Raw genomic sequence first — 15,971 nt, 5'->3', positions numbered from 1 at the left:
GGAATCTCTGTAATTTCATCTCTCCAACATAGCAACTTGCCTTACCAGTAGAGCCCAACCTATCTGTGGCTGGGTATGTAACTCCTATGGAGTTGTCTGAAATGATGCGACCATGGTCACATGGCTGGTGTCAGAGGTAAGGTCTGAAGGGAGTCTTCAAGTCAAGCCAACAAAATTGATTAAACATCCACCACATGCCAGGCATTGTGCTAAGTGTTGGGGGGGGAAACAGACAAGAAAACCAGTCCCTGCCCTCAAGGAGCTAACAATCTAACAGAGGAGATAACATGCAAACAACTACATACAAATATAAACTGGAGATAATCTCTAGGGCAGTAGAATTAAGAGGGATTGGGATGGCCTTCCTCTAGAAGGTGGCATTTTATCTGAGACTTCAAGGAAGCCACAGAAGCCACAGTAAGAGGAAGAAGAAAACTCTAGGCTTGGAGAACAGTCAGTGAAAATACAAGGAATATGGCAATGCAGTGTATTGTGGGGGGAATGGCAAGAAACCAGTTTCAGTGGTTGGCACAGTGCATGGTGTAAGAAGACTGGAAAGGACGTTTTCCTGACTACAAGCTCAGCATTCTATCCACTATGCCACACTGGATTTTTAGGTTGTACAAGTATATGGCTATTATTACCATTCCCATTTGACAGATGAGTAAGAGGTTATATGGTTTGTTCACTATCATACAGGTATTAAGTGGCAGAGAAGTATAATTTGTACCCAGGCCTTCCTAACTCCAAGTCCATCACACTATATACCATACTGTTGGGGTTTTTTTTTTCCTATTTCTTCCAGAACCTAGAGCAATGCAATTCACAGAGAAGGTATGTAATAATAACTGTTAGATTAATGGTTGAGTGTCAAAGAATGTCACAAAGTGCTATCGGGATTACTATACAAATGATGGCAAACAGTGTGAGACATTTGATATAGTTCTCGAGAATTTGTGAGATGCTTCCATGAAAAACACATTTAACTTCTGCAGTGGCTAAGGACATCTTTGGGATTTATAAAACCTAAAGGGTGAGGACACCTGATCTTTGTAGAAGAAAACAGGTTTTAAAATTTAGAATCAGAAAGGCCTCAGGGATGCTCAAAGCACTGAATATACTCCATGCCCTGACAAAAATCAATATGCTTACAGAAAGCCTGTCATTCACTCTTTTAGATTTATGGCTCAAATCTTATTACAACAAATATTCCGATAAAGCAAAAAGACTATCAAGGCCCAGTCAATGTGGTAGTGACTACACTAAAGCCCTGGTATAGTACAACATGAGGATGTGGTCACTTCCCTGGGGTTTGCTGTCCTGGGTTCTGAACTGAAATAAGACCAGGCTCGCCATTTTCACGCATCCCCGCTGGCTTCTTGTGTGGGCTGAGACAAGCCTCACTTCCTCTGTTCTAATAACACCAAGGGGATTCAAAAATATTCTGACTTCAAGATGCAAAGGATGACTTTTCAAAGGAAAAATTCCATCTCAAGAAAACATTAATCAGCTGTAGACAGTGTATAATGTCTCAGTAAGGGACAGAGACCAACCTCACAACATATGGGGTGAGGGGGCATTCATGACATGGGAATCCTTACACTCCATTCTCTTAAGAAACACAAGACAGAAAAGGTCTGAGGAAACAGACAGGAGGAAAACAGGTGAAGAAGGTAGAGACAGAAACTAAAAAGAAGGACAGAAAGGGATGTGGGCACACTTTCTTCCAACGCAAAGGGTCAGCTATAGATTCCTAAGGGCAAAAAACAGCCAGAAGGAATGCCAGCTATGACTTCTTTCTCTGTCACATGGATGATGCCCCAGGGAATGAGGATACATAATTAAAGAGTCAGTGTGGCATAATAAATTGGAAATGGATGTCTGGGATTTACAACACACTTCTGCCTCTTATGCAACCATGGGCAAGTCATTTCCCTTCTTAGGCTCAGTTTCCTCATCTGTAAAATATTTCTGACCTCAGAGTATTATTGTGAGGACCAAATAGGATCATTTAAAGGACATTTATAATCCCCAAAAGGCCATCATACATCAGCTATGATTATTATTCCTTTAATATTTCCAACATGGCTAAGTTGGTTCTCAGACAACTGAGTCTGTTGCTGGGTTCAGGCTTCCCAGAGCTGGCTCTCCACTGTTACAGTCTCTGAGATATTGGGATCCCCTCCACAGATGATGATCAAAAGGTTTTGTTTTTTCCACAACATAGCCACTGATATCATTGATGCAAATACATCAAAATCTCCTTGGCCATCAGACTTGAATGACTTTGTATTGGGCAGCTCTAATATTGCTCAGAATAAATGTGACTTAATATAAATTGAGTGAAAAACACATGAGATAACCGCAAATTAACAAGGGGGTTGGGAGAGTGTTATTTCCCTAAGCGTAATTAGGGATAAGGATAGTGATTTCATAGCATGAAGGACTTCTGGAGAAGGACACTCCATCGCCAGTGTTGGTTGGGACCTTCTCTTCAACTTAAGAGTCTTGGAGAATTGGCCAGGGCACTGAGAGCTTACAGGATTTGCCCAGAGCCTGGATCTAAACACAGTTTTTCTTGGCTCTGAAGTCAGTTTTTTTTTTTCTGGATATGCTTATTATCTGTTTATGTTGTCCCCGTGATAAAATGCAAAGCTCTTTTAGAGTTATTATTATCTCATTCTTTATAATTATAAATCACAGAGTCTGGCACAGTGTGGGGGGCGGGGCATAGAATAGGATTGATTAATCACAACTAGATGGCACAATGCTAGACCTGGAGTTAGAAAGATATGAGTTCAAATCTAGACTCAGACATTCATGAGCTAGGTGACTCTGGACAAGTTACCTCTCTATGCCTCATTTTCCTAATAATAAGACCAACTTCTCAGGGATAAATCATATTTCTTCAGTGACCATGTAGCCCAACTCCCTGAGTTTACAGATGAGGACACTAATATGGACAAGTAATGGGCAAAAGCACAAAGCATCAATGAATAATTAATGTTTCTTGAAAGACTTTCAGGTAGATGGATAGATAAATGTGTGGGGAGAATCATGAGCCACAGCTAAGAACACCTCAACCAGTTAGTTACCAAAAAATGTAAATCTAATACATACATACATGTGTGTATACATATACATGTGTATATATGTATTTATATATATATATATGTTCTTTCTTAAGAAAGGCATCTTTTTTCTTTAAATTAATTGACTACTAGAACCAAATAACCATTTTCTAAGATAATTACATTAAGTAGATTCCATACTGGACCATTAAAAATTATCTCTAGGCAACCTGGAAATATACTGAGTAGCCAGGTGGCACACTGGATACAACACTGGGCCTAGAGTCAGGAAGATCTGAGTTCAACTCTGGTCTTAGACACTTACTGGCTGTATGAACCTGAGCAAATCACTTAACCTCAGTTTTCTCACCTGTAAAAGGAGGATAACAGTGGCACCTAAATCCCAGGGTTATTTTGGGGACAATAAATGAGAAAATAGTAAAGTGCTTAACACAGTGTCTGACACATTGTTGTTGCTGTTTAATCATTTAGTTGTGTCTGATTCTTTGTGACTCCATGTCGGGTTTTCTTGGTAAAAGATACTGAAGTGGTTGGCCATTTCCTTCTCCAGTGAATTAAGGCAGAGGGCAAGTGACCTGCTCAGGATCATATAGCTAGCATCTGAAGTTGGATCTGAGCTCTATCCACTAAACCATCTGGCTTCCTGACACATAGTAAGCACTATATAAATGTCAGTTATCATTATCATAACTATTATAGCATATAATTATATATTACATATATTATATCACAAAGATAACATTATTATCCTAACTATTGTCGTTGCTATTGTTATTATATTTCTAAAACTAGATTCAGAGGACTCTTACTGACTGGGATCTAGCTAAGGAACCAAAAAAGACTAGAAAAAATTATTTCCAAAGATTCTTAATAGATTTCCCCCTCTACTCCAATAAATACTTTTTTGTTTGTTTGTTTGTTTTTGGTGAGGCAATTGGGGTTAAGTGACTTGCCCAGAGTCACACAGCTAGTAAGTGTCAAGTATCTGAGGCTGGATTTGAACTCAGGTCCTCCTGATTTCAAGGCCTGAGCTTTATCCACTGCACCATCTAGCTACCCCTTCCAATAAATACTTTAAAAAAAAAATAAAGGTCAATAAGTAATAATAAATTTGGAAATTACATAATGCTGGGAATGATTCCATGCCTAGAACTCCTCTCATACCTCTACCTCTTGGCTTCCCTGACTTCCTTTAACACTCAGCTTACGTCCCACCTTCTGCAAGAAGCCTTTTCCATCTCCCTTAACCTTAGTGCCTTCTCTCTGAGATTATCTCCCCTTTATCTATCTATCTATCCATCCATCCATGTATCTATCTATATCTATATATTTGTACATAGTTGTCTGTTTATTGTCTCTCTCATTAGACTGTGAGCTCCTGGAGAGCAGGGGGCTGTTTTTTGCCTTTCTTTGTATCCCCCAGGCCTTACCAAAGTATCTGACACATAGTAGGCCCTTGATAAATGCTTATTGACTTAGCTCTTTCAAAGGGATGCTAAAGTACAACCAAGGGAAAGCCAATCTAGGAAGAATGAGAGATGCTCAACATAGAGGAAAACAATTCCAATGAAGATGAAAAATGGGATTTGTGATGAGAAACAGTGATGTGGCTACACAGGGAACTCCTCAACCATCTTAGATTTTATTTTATTTTTTTTTGCTTTTTGGTTAGGCAGTCAGGGTTAAGTGACTTGCTCAGAGTCATACAACTAGTAAGTGTCAAGTGTCTAAGTTCGGATTTGACCTCCTGACTCCAAGGCAGAGCTCTATCCACTGCACCACCTAGCTGCCCCAATCATCTTAGATTGTAAAAAGAAATGTGCAGATCCTGGAAGAATGGCCAGGTAACAGAGAATGACTATAAGAGTGTGACATGCTCCTTGTGAAAAAGAATGATAGGAATGTCAAAGCTTAGAATGAGCTAAAGGTGGTAACAGAAGCTAAAGACAACAAAAATGGGTTTATTTTAGGTCTAGGGATAGAGATTGGGACTAGATCTGTGATTTCATGAATACAGGAACTCCCAGATGAGGAAATCCCCTCTGTAGCTTCCCTGGAATTTATAGCCTTAAAAAGTTGCCTAAAGCAGAGGAGGCCTGTGCCACAAAACTCCGCCGAGTATGGCCCAAAACATTAAGATGTAATTGGGAAATGTTTAATAAAATAAATTTTTAAAAAACAACAAAACATAAATGTTAATTTGAGGTTTTCTAAGTCAATATGTGACCCAAAGGGATCCTTATGTATGCTCTCCATTACTATTTTGAGCTCGACACCATTGACCTACACTAGAGGTGACTTGCCAAAGGTCACACAGCTAGTACATATTAAAAGCAGGACTTGAACCAAGGTCTTCCTGGCTGTAAGTACAGTTCTCTGTGCACTAAGCCAGAAAGGATCAAAGATAGATAGCATCTTTGCTTAGGGTGGATGGGATGATGATAACTGCAAAAAGACAGAAGGTAGAGAGCAGCTCAATTATCTTGTTTCTTTTTTTTTTTAACTTCCAAGGACAATGACCTTTGCACTAGATAGAAGAGAAGAGAATGATTAAGAGGGAGTTACTACTCAAGATAAATGAGGAGACAGTAAGACAGCACCAACCTGCCCTTGACGAACCCAAATCGCCTGGCCCAGATGAGTTCCATCGTTGAGGACTGAAAGAACTGGCAGATGGATAGGACGGCAAAGTGCTTGCCAGTAACATTGAAAAGATCATGGAGAAATGAGAGAGTTACCTTGATTGTATCAAAAGGGAAAAGAAGAAAGCCTACAAATGGTAGGATGATGAGCTTGACTTGGATGCATTAAGGGTCCAGTTAGTGAGCACTTAGAAAGGGGAGATGGTGATGACTAAGGGTCTCCATGGTTTCAACAAGAACAGCTCACCCCAGACTAACCTTCTTTCTTTTCCTGACAGGATTACTAAATGAGGAGATGAGGAGAAGGTTGTTGACACATGTATGTAGATTTTAGCAAAATGTTTGATAACAATTCTTGTGGAGAAAGTGGAGAGATATTTAAATTGTAAAATAATTGGAAGGACTCAGAGTTACTTGGATGCGACAGTGACAGGTATCCAGTGGAAAAATCAAGGGAATTTTGTGCTTGGCCCTGTATTATTTTAACATTTTAATTTTTATTGATGACTTAGATAAAAGTATTAATGATAATAATAATAAATAATAATAATAAACAGCTAACATTTACATGACTCTTTGAGGTTTGCAAAAGCACTGTACATTTGATCACAGATGGTATGCTCATCAAATATGCAGACGAATCAAAAAAGGAAGGGATAACTTGCAAACACATCACACTGATGAAAAAGTCAGGATCCAAAATAACTTTTTCTTTCTAACTTTTGTTTGATGCTCTCATTCCAGGGTCCATTCCAGTTCTAACATTTCATGACTGAGGCACCGTGGTGGTGTAGTAGAGTACTAGGTAAGTCACTTAATCTCTTTCAGCTTCAGTTTCCTCACCTTAAAATGATAACGACACTAACCTCACAGGGTTGTTGTGAGGATCAAAAGATGCAACTTGAGCCAGCTAGGTGGTGCAGTGAATAGAGCACTGGATCTGGAGTCAGGAGGACATGAGTTCAAATTCGGCCTCAGACACTTGATACTTACTAACTGTGTGAACCTGAGCAAGTCACTTAACCCCAACTGCCTCACCACAAAAAAAAAAAAAAAATGCAACTCAAGCAGTACCTTTTACATGATACCTTTCCTGAATTCTCAACTGCCAGTGCCCTTCCTCCCAAATTACCTTATCTTCAACTATTTTTAATATAGTCTATTTACCTTTATTCTCTTTACACTCATATATGTACTTGTTGTTCTCCCCAATTATAATATAAACACCTTACAAGTCCAGATTTTTTAATTCATTGCATTTGTATCACCTAGCACAGGGCCAAGCACACGACAGGGACATAATCAATACTTGTCACATGTTTATATAACTTGTTTTCAATCTGGTTACAAGGAAACATACACAGACCCCAAAGGAATGTAAGAAGGCCACGAATACTTGGAGAAAACAGAGCCTTTCTATTACATACTTAACAACACAGGGCTAGTCAGACTAATTTCTAATCACAGAGAGGGAAAAATGTAGGATTTGTCTTAATTCTAATCCTAGAGAGGAGAAAATGTTGCTATTGTCTTCATTTCTAATCCTAGAAGGTAAAAATGTTGGTAGTATCTTAATTTCTATCCTAGAGAGAGGAAAATGTTGGCATTATCTTAACGGAACCTTAACTTCTAGACTTAAAAGTCAACTGACCACCCCCATTTGCCTGATCTGTTAGGCCCTCCCGATTAGATTAGTTTATCCACTTCTGTTTCATGCTCTAACACTGGCAGTTCTCAAGGCTTCCAGACTCGGAATTTGTACCTACTGACCTTCCGATAACTTAATCTGTCTTTATGACCAATCATATTCTGCTGCCTATCTCCTTAGAAACACTATATTCATCACAGAAAACTCCTTATCTAGGAGGCCCCATAAGAGAAAGAGCAGTGAGTGTCTGAGCTCTCTAAAACTTTAGAAAGAAAACATAATTTGAAATCCTGTTGTTCTTGGAAAATAAGTTGAGCATTTAAGTATGTTCACCAAGATTGCTCCCCCTTCCCAGGCTGGCCTAACGAAGTCTTCATGGCTCTTCGGTGCTTTCATGACTTCAGGAAACCTTGAGTGTTAACAGCTGGCTCCGTGGTCATACTGACTGCAGCTACCATTGTGCCTGATGACTTCAAGCAGGCTGATTAAATAGTCAACTTGAATCTTCATCACTATCTCATAGCAGTCAGCTCTAAGTACTACCACCAACTAGGAATGGAAAAGGAAATAGAATAAGGGAGAAAGAAGGGAGACCAAACAAAGAAAGAGAGATGGGAGAACACAAGATAATTCCACGCTTCAGGGACCCATGATTTTATCAACGTGGGGGAGACACGCATGTTGATCACATTTCTCTACAGCCCAGTAGAGTTTTGTGAGTTGACGCAGCTGAAAAAATTCAGCAGCTTGCAGTCTTCTGGTAATGCCCCTCTTCAAATTTAACTTGGCCAGTCAACTAATAAAAGATCATGCAAGGCCCATTCTCATGACCTCTAGAGCTCAGTAGAAGCTACCAGTGGTGGCAGTCTGCTGGAATAACCTTTGATAATCAATGGGTCATCTCCAGTAGAAGTGAGATAAGAAGAAATGAAAGATTTATAATTGGTAGGGGTCCTGTGGAACCTGTGGGGCAGCTAGGTGGTTCAGTGGATAGCACACTGGGCCTGGAGTCAAATCCTTCCTGAGTTCAAATCCAGCCTCAGATACTTACTAGCTGTGTGACCTGGGCAAGTCACTTAACCCTGTTTGCCTTAGTTTTCTCATCTGTGAAGTGAGCTGGAGAAGGAAATGGCAAACCATTCCAGCATCTCTGCCAGGAAAACCCCATATGGGCTCATGAAGAGTCAGACACAACTGAAATGATGGAACAATGATAACTGTGGAACCTGGGTCTCTCCTGACACTGAGTCTATCAGTCTTTCTGTTATAGCACACTGTTTTCAACACTAGGAGCTATTAGTTAATCACCATGCATTTATAAAACACCTATGATGTGCTAGGCACTGAAAATACAAAGACATAAATGAAACAGTCCTTATTCTCAAGAAGCTTATATTCTTTAGGATGAAACAACATGCATACATTTATGTGTGTAAAAAATAAACAGAAGATAGCTTTAGAGAGACACTAGCAGCTTGAAGGAATCAGAAATAGCCTCATGTAGAAGGTGACATCTGAGTTGAATTTTGAAAAAAATTAAATATTCCAAGGGGCAGAGGTAAGGAGGGCATACAGGCAATAAGCAGGATGAGAAACTTCGGGGAGAGTTCCAACTTGTCCTGACTCTGGTCTGATCTTCATGATGTAGCCCCATGATTTGATTTGAAATGTTATGAATTCCCAGAAAGTCAGACACACCCATATTAAGTTTTAAGTGTAAAAAGGCACTCCCAAGGTTGATACAAATTATTTTTGGACTCCGTGCCGTTAGGGTCATTCTCTCCTTACACAATTGAGACAACAGAGAATTATTTATACTTACATGGAACACCTTAACATCATTTCTGTTTCTTATTTCTTCCACTAGTGTCAATGGCTTTCCTTTAGGGATGGGTATCGTGCCAAGGATCACAGTCCCTGGGCTGGAGAGAGTCTGACGCACAGCGTGAATGAAAGTCTGACTAAAGAGTTCCATTTTCCCAATCTCATCAACGATACACACCCTCTTCCCAGAGCTGGGACCAGCATCTGCCTGTGAATTTTAAAGACATATTAGATCTGACACCAAAGCCCCAAATGTGTAAACTGGAGGAATTCTTCTTTCCTCCTTGGATATCCCAGTCAACCAATAAGGTATGAGTCTGAGTTGGTGAATATACCGGAGTAGGTCAACTCCCCTTTGTATATTAACCACTCATGGGAAGCAAATAATTCATCTAGGGAACCTAGAAACATTTAATAAATTATCTCTGCTAAAGCAATCTAGGATTCTAGAGCTGTCTAGAAAACTGTGTTTCTTTCCCAAATGGTAAACAATTGATATTTGACAAAAATTGTTTCATCACCACTAGCTAATCACTGTAGTTACTCCAATAATGACCAAACTTTATGTTTGCATTCCTGCAAACAAAAAGGACCCAACAACTCTACCGCTGGGCATATGCCCTCAAGGAAGTTATAGAGAGAAAGATTCCAAAATTTGTTAACAGCATTTCTTGTAATAGCAAAGAACTAGAAGCAAAGTAGCCGCCTGTGGATTGGAGAACACCTAAATAAATTGTATATCAATATGATGGAGTATTACTTAGCCAAGAGAAACAATGAGTATGAAGAACACGGAGAAGCATGGGAAGACTTATATGAACTGATAAAGGAAGTAATAAGAACCAGGAAAACAATATACACAAGTAACTACTACAATGAAAACTGAAAGAGCAATAATTTAAAAAAAAAAAAAAGGAAACTGAACTCTACAATTATAATGACCAAACTTGGTCCTAAAGAAGAGATTAAAAAAATGAACCTCCTTCCTCCATATGCAGAAGGGAATTATACTATGGGTGTGGAAAATTGCCTATTAGACTCAGTTGGTGTGTTGGTTGGTTTTGCTGAACTTTCTTTTCCTTCCTCTTGTTTTTACTCTTTATTACAATGGATAACTCTCTGGTGGGGAAGGAAGAAGAAATATATTTGAAATGAAGGTGATGTCAATAAAAAAATTTTTTTTAAAGAAAACAAATACAAGTCTAAGTGACCAAAGCTTAAAAGAAATCAACATGAGGCTTAAAGGAAACTAACAATAATAATAAGACACATTTCCGTAGCACTTTAAGATTTAGAAAGTGTTTTCCTCACAACAACCCTGAGAGGTAAGCATTATGTTATTATCCCTGTTCATTTTTATTATTGTTCAGTCATTTCAATTGTGTCTGACTCCTCATGACCCCATGTGGGGTTTTTTTGGCAGAGACACTGGAATGGTTTGCCATTTCCTCCTGAAACTCATTTTACAGATGAGGAAACTGAGGCAAACAGGGTTAAGTGACCTACTCGGGGTCACACAGCTCTCTGAGGCCAGATTTAAATTCAAAGAAGATGAGTCTTCCTGACTGCAGGTCCCCAACACTGTGCCACTAGCTACCCCTTATTATCTCCATCATTTAAAAGAAAAGGAAATATCAGCCATTAAGACTCTACTGTCAGGTCTTTTAAACTTGATTTCCATAGATCTATATCTAATTTCCCACTGAATCTTGGTCTCCAGCACTATACAAAATGCCTTTCACATAGTAGAGGCTTAATAAACATTTGTTGAATTGAATTGAATTGTAATTGTGAATACACCCTTAATGTCTTGAGCAGCTGCTCTGGGGAAGGGTGGTGAAAAGATTTCCAGATACATAGGAATGAGGATCACTGAAGGTAGGTAGGCTTGTTCTCTCTACCACTGGAATATCCTTTCTGCCAATCTATGTCCATCACCTCCTACAAAATTCATTGCTTCAAGGAATATTAGCTGACATGTATATAGCCCTAAAGATCCAAGAAATAGAAGCTGTCACTATGCTCATTCACTACAGGAGAGGTAGTGATTTGCCCATGGTCTCACAGCTAGTAAATATTAAGGGCAGGATTGATAACCAGGTCTTTCCTGATTCCGACAGCTTTCAACCTCCACCTGGCTCTGATCATTCTCTTACTCTACAATCACTCAGCATTTATAGACACCCTTGATTTTACACTAGCAGATATGTTTGTGACACCATTAGTGCCATTATGCTAATTGGTGTGCTCATACTCTATTTCCCACACCTGGATCTTAGTTGTCTAGCCCCTCCACAGAGATTACAACTGTCTACTTCATTGAAAATAGCTGAACAAATTGATGTTGGATGAAGAACAGTGTTTGTAAACTAGAGAGACTTTTGCCGGCCAAAGGGTTTTTGAAAACTGTTCTTGAGGCTTACTTACAGAGCATTTCCCATCTAAAGAGTTTTAAAAGTCTTTGACAGCCAAAGCATCTGTCCATTTTTCCCTTTTCCCCTTGCATCGTCTCTCTTCATAAGTTCCACAGTTGGAAACCCCTTAGGAAGTGTTTGCCGTATGTCAGTGATTCATTGAAGAGGCCACACCGCTCAACAGAATCAAATGGGGGAATGAGAGAAATGATTATTAATAACCAATGATTTGGGGAGATTCAGAGTTCCCCCTTTTTCTTTTATCCTCATTTCAAGACCTCAGTCTCGGAAAGTTGAGCTAACCTTCTCCTCTCTCCAGACCTCACCCAGGTGGGGCAGTTAACTAGGTTCTACTCAGGTGGGGATAAATTCTTTGAATAGATTGCCCAAGGCTAGGGCTAACTTAGAAGTAAATGAAATAATTTAAGTTCAGGTCTAGCACCACATTGTAATATTCAGTTACTCATTAACTTCTTAGCCGACCAGAGTTGATTGCCACCTTCCCAAACACTCCTCTTCCAAAATGGCACAGAAGCTGTGAGCCTGCTACCATGACTGTCTTTGATCTAAGAAACAGCTCAATGACCATCCTTTTATTAAAATGCTGGCATTATTCTAAAATGATTAAATTACCCAGGAAAAAAAAGCCCTTTACAGCTATTTCAAATTATCTTCCTCACTTTTCACCAACACTGGTATGGTTTGGCCAAGCCCCTATGGCAATACAATTGCAGCACTGGGGACAAGTAAGAAATCTGCAAAGCAAGGAGAACACTGGACTTGGGAGTCACAAAGAGCTGGCTTCCAATCCCACCTCAAACACTTGGGCAAATCAGTTAACATCTTCCAACCTCAGTTTACTTATCTGTAGAATGGGAATAAAAACAGTACCTACTTCACAGGGCAGTTGTGAGAAATGAATAAGAAAATGCTTGTCAAGTGCTTTTGCAAACATTAAAGTGTTATGTAAATGTCAGCTCCTAGTCATCATCATCACAGTTAAGAAAATTAAATTGATATTATCTCCATTTTTGTAACTGATTCTATTTTGTTACAGATTTCATTCTGTATTACCACCAGTGTTTTTTAACTGCCTAAGTCATGTTTCATGTGTCTCAGAGTTAAGTTTGGAAATTCACCTTTCTTGTAAATCACTCATTGTCTCTGAGTTAAGTTCAGAAGTTCAGTTCTCCTGCTAATCACGGCTTTATTCTTGTCTCAAAGAAATCTGTTATCCTTGAAGGATGCAGGTGGACACCAGGGAGTCTGGTCTGTTATCCAAGGTAGTCTGGTCCACTATTGCTAACCTGTCCTTGCCAGTAGACTGAAACAGTGAAACTATCTGGTTGCTGCTAGTCCCTCTCATTCCCAATTTCCAGCCAATTATATTATTCCTCACGCTTGTGATGCTACAAGCTTTGTAACCAATCATATTGATTTCTCCATCTATGATTCTGCTTTCTATTTTTTAAATTCTCCTTTTATCTACAGAAATGATCTCTCTGCCCTGGTTTGGGGTCTTCTGGCTTGCTGGGGAGCTGAGGGACCCTTTTCATTGTTAACTATTAGCCTTACAAATAAATTGAACATGCACCGAACTTTGTGCCTCAGTTTACCTTAATTTCAATCATGGCACAGTATTAACTTCACATCCTATTTACCCCAGCCTACACACAAACATTTCAACACTAAAGAATCTCTCTTCCCCAAATGATTTGTCATTCCCTACTTGACAATATAAAATCATCCAAAAAAATTTTTTTTAGGTAATTGGGGTTAAGTGACTTGTCCAGGGTCACACAGCTAGTAAGTGTCAAGTGTTTGGTCTGAGGCTGCATTTGAACTTAGGTCCTCCTGACTTTAGGGCCAGTGCTCTATCCACTGCGCAACCTAGCTGCCCCTAAAATCATCAAATCTTTAGAGTTACAAGGGACCTTAAGGGTCAATTAGGCCAAGTCCTTAATTTTCCAGATGAGGAAACTGAGACCCAGGGAGAGGGAATGATTCTGTAGAATCTGACTCAAACTTAAGAGTTCTCTTCCACTGCACCAGCGGCATGAAGGAATTTCAAATGGGGGTGCTAATGCTACAGCTATTCTAATGCTAAGTGATTCTCAGGCAAACCTTAATTCAGTTCAGTTCAGACGCTAGATTTGTGTAAAGGAGCAAAAAGAGAGGAAACATGATACTTTGATACATCCGTGGATTTGAGATCTGATGCAAAGGTTTTAGATTAGATCTAAAATATGCTATCACCTCTTTCCTAATCTATTTCAACAGGCTCCTGACTCAAATCTCAACCCGTTACAATCCATGCTTTATAATCATTGCTAAAATGTTGGGGATTTTTCTTTTAAGTGAGGCTATGACCATGTCAATCCCTTACTTAATAAACTCCAGTGCCTCTTCCTATTTATTGCCTTTAGAATACCATATAAACTTCTCTGTTTAGCTTTTAAAGCCCTAGACTCAACCTATCTTTCCAGGCTTACTGTAATGCATTCTCCCTCCAGCCTAAACCGACCTTCTCCTAGTTCTTCACACAGAATACTCAACTTACAGTTTCCATGTCTTTACACTGGCTGCCCCTCATTTCTGGAATGCATTCTCCCCTCATCTTTCATCTTACAGAATTCTTCTCTTTTCTCAAGATACAGCTCAAGACCCACTTTCTACATGAAGCCTTTTCTGATCCATCCTTCTCTCCAGCAGCTAATGCCCTCCCTAAATTTTGTTGTTGTTGTTCAATCGTGACCAACTCTTCTTAACCCCATTTGGGGTTTTCTTAGCAAAGATACTGGAGTGGTTTGCCATTTCCTTGTCCAACTCATTTTACAGATGAGGAAACTGAGGCAAACAGGGTTAAATGACTTGCCCAAGGTCACACAGCTAGTAAGTGTCTCAGGCCAGTGTCTGAGGCCAGATTTGAACTCAGGTACTCCTGACTCCAAGGCCAGAGCTCTATCCACTGTGCCACCTAGCTCTCTAAACTTAGTGCTTACTTTCCATACATACATGCACACACACACACACACACACATCTATGTAAACACATCTATACACGTGTGTATACACACATACACATGTATATTTATATATAATATTTATATTTAAATACATATATATGTAAAATAAGTACTAAGTAGTTTAGAGAACTATGTAGTGTGTGTGTGTGTGTGTATGTGTGTATACATGTGTGTATGCACCCACACCCACACAGGCACACACCCACATACACTTAGGTTATTTTCCATACATATGTATATATAGACATACACACACACACACACACACACACACACAAATCCTTACAAGGAGCAATTGTTTTATTTGTATCACTAGCACCTAAGCATAACAGTGCATACAGTAAGTATTTAAATAAATGATTGTTGACTGATTCCTCCACCAGTGCAGATTATAACCAAGCCATCCTATGTTATTCTTGTCCATATCTTCTCATAAATCCTGCAAAGAAGACCCATTAAAAGCACTTTAAAACTTATTCTGGGTCTTTTAAGTTAAGTCAACAAGTATTTAGAAGGTGTCTACCATGTGCCCAGCACTGTGCTAAACCCTGAGAATTCAAAGAAAGGCAAACAGGAGTCCCCACTCTCAAGGAGTTCATACACAGTCTAATGGAGGAAACAATGTGCCACAAAATGCTATGTGCAACATAATGCTAATGTCAACAATTGGAAATAATCTCAAAGGAAAGGCACTAGAATTGAAGGGAACCAGAAATGCCTTCTCATAGAAGGTGAGGATTTGTTGTGTTTTATCCTTTCTTCTCAAAAAGGACCAATGACACCAGGAGGGCGATGTCTTGACTTGCAAGTGAAGTGGATTTAAGTGAGGCAGAGCTATGCAAAGTCACCAGCCTCACATGCTCCTCCAGAGTCCAGTGGCAAAACATAGGTCAGGAAGACTGGATGATTAGAGATGGCCCTGGATACATTAGTAGAGACCTTGCCTTTTTTTTTTTTGCTTTTAGTGAGGCAGCTGGGGTTAAATAACTTACCCAGGGTCACACAGCTAGTAAGTGTCAAGGGTCTGAGGCCAGATTTGAACTCAGGTACTCCTGACTCCAAGGCTGGAGCTCTATCCACTAAGCCACCTAGCTGCCCCAATTTTGGCCTTTCTAAACTAGGTCTCTCTCAGATCTCAGTTTGTCTGAGACAACACCCACTCAGTAGGCATAAGCTAAGTAAGAATTGAGGCAAAAGATGCAAGCGTCCTACCACAAAAAAAATCATGCTATGAATATCTGACTATCTGTCTGTCTGTCTGTCTGTCTGTCTATCTATCTATCTATCTATCTATCTATCTATCTATCTATCTATCTATCTATCTA

The 15,971-nt window shown here is 39.5% G+C and overlaps 1 protein-coding gene across 4 annotated transcripts in view; it reads right to left on the bottom strand.

The window, feature by feature from the left end:
* LOC114049941 (cancer-related nucleoside-triphosphatase-like) overlaps positions 1-15,971 on the bottom strand; it is a 39,815-nt gene that overhangs the window by 4,018 nt on the left and 19,826 nt on the right. For all 4 annotated transcript variants that reach the window (XM_027871422.1, XM_027871419.1, XM_027871418.1 and 1 more), the window contains exon 4: positions 9,205-9,414. In XM_027871422.1, coding sequence (XP_027727223.1) covers positions 9,205-9,414 — 210 coding nt within the window. The remainder of the gene's footprint in view (positions 1-9,204; positions 9,415-15,971) is intronic.

Source organism: Vombatus ursinus, unplaced genomic scaffold, assembly GCF_900497805.2.
Source record: "Vombatus ursinus unplaced genomic scaffold, bare-nosed wombat genome assembly UNPS02014798.1, whole genome shotgun sequence".
Classification (NCBI taxonomy): domain Eukaryota; kingdom Metazoa; phylum Chordata; class Mammalia; order Diprotodontia; family Vombatidae; genus Vombatus; species Vombatus ursinus.
This window is presented reverse-complemented; position numbering and strand designations above follow the sequence as displayed.